Raw genomic sequence first — 5,102 nt, 5'->3', positions numbered from 1 at the left:
GGGGGCTTTTAAACACCTGGTTTGAATGGAAGAACTCGATGATTAAACCGTTTGAATCAGGTGCGTTGGAGCAGAAGAACCTAAAACCTCCAGGACAGCGGAGCCTGCTCTAAAACAACCCGGAATCCACCTTCTTCTCCAAGCCCAACAAACCATCTCCGTGGGAAAATATCGCCGTTTTGCGGCAGTAATGCGAAACGTGAAGCAGAGCCTTCTATTATCAGATCGGGTTGCACATCGTTCAGGCAAATGTGACGATCAAATATCTCAGATGGTACGCAAATCTTCAACCCGGGATGATTGTTTCCTGTCAGCGCTGGGAGGACGAGTGGACGAGCAGCGAAGTATTCAGCCGTCACGTCCAGCCCCTCGAAGCGAAGAAAAGAGGCCACCTGTGAACGAAACGCGTCTTTCTTTCCGTCTGATCTTTGCTCGGTTTTCATCTGGTTATTTCAGCTGCCGGGGGAAAAATATCCGGCTTCTCCTGTTTGAGTAAAAACGTGGCGGGTTAACGGTTAAAGGACAACACGGGGAAACAGAAGTTTCTGCAGTTCTTATCCAGCAAAACTAAACAATAATTTAGACTTTACGTGCCTTTGAACGGACTGATTTCCTGGCTTTTTTCTCCTCCAACTTCCCCAGAAGTTTTAAGCCTATTTTAAGCTTTTCAGTTTGCTGATTTTGGCTCAGCCGGTGGAAAACACCAAACCTCCTGCATTCTTTAACCAGCACTTCTCCGGGTCTCGTTATGCAAAAACGAACCTTTTAAATTAAATTAACACATCAGCGTCTGTCCGTGTCGAATTAAAAACCCCAAAGATGCGACGTTGATGAGAAACTTGTCTGATCAGGTGATCGGTTTGTTGTTTTTGCTGCCTCAGACTTTCCTCCCACCGTCGGTGTTTTTAATAAGCCTGTCCTCCGTCCCCCCGTCCTGTCCTGTCAGCTCTTTTCCTTCCTGCAGCCCTTCCTTCCATAAACACGTTGGAGTCGAGGTCGGACTCGTTATTTACAGCCAATAAAAAAACTCTTTCCTGTTCCTGAAGCTTCGAGATGCTGAAAACACACGACAGAAAGATCTGCTCTCTCCTCACAACCTTATTATGACAAGAAGTTCCCCAAATAATCTTTAAAATGCTAATTAATGTCCCGCCGTGAAAGGTGGACGTTACCAGGAACAAAAGTCGTTATTTCCTTTCACTGCAGAACGATAAAAAAAAACGCCCAGATTTATTATTATTAAATTTAAGGTCTTCCATAACCTTTCGCCCAATTTCTACACATTTCTTTCCAGGTCCAGCTCTGCATCTGTCCACAGCTGGACGCCTCTTAGGTCGAGTGTGATCACCATTGATTTCAAGGTCATGGGGTCAAAGGTCACAGGTGACCCCTTTGTTAAAACCTGGTCTCTGCTCGTACATGTGAGCCTTTAGTTTCCGTTGGTTTGTTGGTCTGATCAGGTAAAAACTGACGAGCAAATCTGGATGAAAGGTTCAGGAAATGTTGGATTAAATTCTGGTTCTGATCCAGATTCTGATCCGGGTCGGACTGTTCTTTAATCCCGCCGTGGCCTCGGTGGGAAGTTGTTCTCCGAGTGCTTCTGGTTCCTTTTTAAACTTTTGATTTTGTGGCTTAAAACACAATTTCTAATATAATCTAATTCCTTCATGTTGGATCCAGACGGTTCAAAAAGGTTTTTATCAAATGAAACATTTTTTACATTTTATAATCTTTTTTGTTGTTTTGTTTAAACTTATTTCTCATGTTTTGGAAACTAAACTTTTAAGACTACAACCTTTAAAAAATTCCTTAATCTGAGTAGTTATAAAGAACTGGGACGTCAGTCTGTGTCGGTTTCTGTCAGCAAAATATCTCCTGCTGGATGCAACAACTTCCTGGTGTCCCGGGATGATGATGATGATGAGGAGGACGATGAATTGTTGTTTGTGTCTCCTGTGTGTCTCTGCAGCTCGGACCGGAGCCGTGCTGAAGGAGTTCGGCGGTTTGTACGAGCAGCAGTACGCCGTCGCCCTCTTCAACGCCGTCCGCTACGAGATCGAAGGAGGCGGCGGGACCCAGTCGCAGCTGCTGCACCGGAAGGTAAACGCCGCGCGAGGATCAGGATCAGGATCAGGATCAGGATCAGGATCAGGATCAGGATCAGGATCAGGATCAGGATCGCTAAGAAATTACAGAGATTCAACGAAAATCCTGGAAAAAGTTTCAGGATTTGCTTCAGTTTCTTGGTTTATTTGACAGAAACTCAGTCAAATAAACCAAAACTATAATTTATTTGTCTTGTATTTAAAAAGAAACTTCTTTATTTCTTTATTTCCTTTAAAAAAGAACGAACATCCTCCGTGTTCACGCTTAATTTTACTTCCAAATAAGTTCATTAGATTAGAAAAATACCTCTGGAAATCCGTCTGGTGACGTTTCTCGACACCTCCTGTTTTTATTACGTTCAGAATAAAAACATACAAAGAAAACCGGATAATTTATTGTCTTCCTTAAACGTTAAGAACAAAAACAAATCCTGCAGGCGTCGGCGATTAAAGATTAAAAATAAAGAAACAGCAGAACATGAATTCATCCATTAATCTTAGCTGTGGAACTCGTTATTCTGAGGATTTTAATGAATTTAAATAAAATCAAACTTTATTTTAGACGACATAAACCTGCGTTTAAGTAAACTTTAAATACACAAACCAGACGAGGGATTTTAATGCTTTTAATTTGATTATTTCCTGTCTGATTACGCTGAAAGATCAGGTTTTGTTTGTTTGTTTTTATTCTGAAGGGAAGTGGAGCAGGTTTCTGTTACGATGCTCTGCGTTTTTATCCATTTCAACTCGTCTGTTTACTTTGATTCAAAAAGCAAAAACGCATAACAGTGCAATAAGCTGATAATAATCCGTTAATAATCAGCCGTTTAATTAATGCTGATCTAAAATGTGTCATAAATAAAAGAACAAATCAGAGTTTAGTTTAAATTATCTACATTTTATCCAGAAGACAGGATGGATTGTTGTCCGTCAGCTCTAAATTTATAACCCTTTAACATAGAAATGTCAAACTGCACAGCTGGACACCTCATGGCATGGGTCAGGGATGATCCCTATTGATTTCAAGGTCACAGGGTCAAAGGTCAAGGTCACAGGTTGCCGCTTTATAAAAACCTTTACATCCTCTAATTCTGAAGCTGTGTATTCTAGAAATGTCGAACTACATAGCAGCCGTGTAACGCAGTAATGGCAAACACCTTATTGGCCGGGGATGATCCCTATTGATTTCAAGGTCACGGGGTCAAAGTTCACAGTCACAAGTGGCTGCTTTGTGAGAACCTTGTCCATGCTCTAATTCCGCAGCCGTGTGTTCTAGAAATGTCAAACTGCACAGCTGGACACCTCATGTGTCGAGGATGACCCCTATTGATTTCAAGGTCATGAGGTCAAAGGTCAAGGTTGCAGTATTATGTACCGTCGGCAATGTTCTTGTTTAGTCGTATTTTGAAGCTGACAGTGTTTCTGAGCTCCTGAATGATTTTTTTTTTTTTTTTTTTTTTTGCTTTCTTTGGCTCCAGATGTAAAAATTTCAGCTCAAAATCAGTGAAATTAAAAAACTCGTCCTCAGCGGCTGCAGCCAGTCTGCTTTTAAAACAAAAGGACCTTTTTTTTTATTATTTGATCCAAGACAGGAACCCTGAAAACCAAGTGTGTGTTTGTACATCCCCGTGTAAACACCTTCAGGTGAAATTCTTCTCCCGTGGTTGTTTGTTTGGAAACTCTGAATGTCTCGTTTAATTTAAAACTTTTCATTCTGCTTCCTGTCAGCTGGTGGAAGAACACAACCGTCTTGTTTTTCCTCAGGACTCTCTGGAGGGTCGAAGCATCTTCTCCGGGAGTTTGTTCCAGTACCTGGAGGAGAATCGGAAGTGGAGGAACCGCTTCGTGTCGGTGCCGAACAGCTACGCCATCAACCTCTACGAGAGCAAAATGGTGAGGGGGGTGGGAGGGGACCCGACACTGCGCCGTCTGAAAGGAGGTCCGTGTCGCTTGTGTTCAAACTGCCGTGTGTCCGCAGGCTCACGAGCGAGGGCTGCACCCCAAGGCCTCCATCAACTGCGCCGGGTACAAGGCGCTGACCTCCATGGAGGAGTACCTGGAGCTGATGGGCGGCAGCCTGCCAGGTGGGAACGCTCAGAACGGGACTAAAGCTGGGGGGGAGGGGCCTAATCCTGGTCCTGGAGGGCCACCACCCGGCAGGTTTCAGGTGGGAAACATCTAAAACCTGCAGGATGGTGGTCCTCCAGGACCAGGATTAGGACTAAAGTGATCCGACACTGCTGACAGAACGGCTTAACTCTCTGACCAACCTGTTAAACTTCTATTGCTTTTGTCTGTTAGCAAAATATCTCATCACCCACTGGACAGACTGGAGGCAGCCAGATTCAAAATGGCCGTCAGAGCTGTTTGTCACGTCTCGCAGGATCCGTTACTCGTTAAAGTCTGATGCTGCCACGCCGAATCTTATTTGCAAAAGTGTCCGAGTCGGAGCCGTGTTTGCCGATTAGCCGTGGCGGCCATCTTGGACGTGACTGGCTCCTGCTTCGTGAGATATTTTGCTAACGATTCAAACAACAGAACAGACTCGTCGGGCAGCGGGCATCGTCGCTCCGCCTCCGACTAAAAATGGCTTTTAGTGACGTGAAGCTGTTTTATAAACGTCGTTTTTTTCCACCAACTGAACGTTTGTTAAAAAAATAAATGATTATCTGGTTTATATCTGACTCCGTTCAGTCCGAGGTGGAGTTTTTAATCTAAATGTTACCCTGTCCCGTCGTTTTATTTAATTTAATTCAGATTTAACTCCATTAAACCCAGAACGGTCTCCATTTCTGGTTCTTTTGCTTCAATAATTTGGACGCAGGCCCGTAGCTCCCACTGAGGACCCTGAGGTCCGGACCTCAGTGTTTTATAAAAACATGAATCCAAACAAGGCTTCTGAACGGCGTGGTTCTCTGCGTAGCTCCACCAGTTTCCTGTAGGAGGCGCTGCAACTGTGTGCAGCTGCAGCCAAACTCAATGTCTACGAAGAAGAGC

General features: G+C 43.9%; 1 protein-coding gene across 1 annotated transcript in view; it reads left to right on the top strand.

Moving 5' to 3' along the window:
- The window catches only part of niban2a (niban apoptosis regulator 2a), a 29,547-nt gene that overhangs the window by 5,542 nt on the left and 18,903 nt on the right, over positions 1-5,102 (top strand). Inside the window, exons 3-5 of the mRNA XM_037979526.1 lie at positions 1,970-2,100; positions 3,870-3,998; positions 4,084-4,272. Of these exons, the coding sequence (XP_037835454.1) occupies positions 1,970-2,100; positions 3,870-3,998; positions 4,084-4,272 (449 nt within the window). The remainder of the gene's footprint in view (positions 1-1,969; positions 2,101-3,869; positions 3,999-4,083; positions 4,273-5,102) is intronic.

The sequence above is a fragment of the Kryptolebias marmoratus genome, linkage group LG14 (assembly GCF_001649575.2).
Source record: "Kryptolebias marmoratus isolate JLee-2015 linkage group LG14, ASM164957v2, whole genome shotgun sequence".
NCBI lineage: Eukaryota > Metazoa > Chordata > Actinopteri > Cyprinodontiformes > Rivulidae > Kryptolebias > Kryptolebias marmoratus.
The sequence above is the reverse complement of the archived record's forward strand: the minus strand, read 5'-3'. Positions and strand labels throughout refer to the sequence as shown.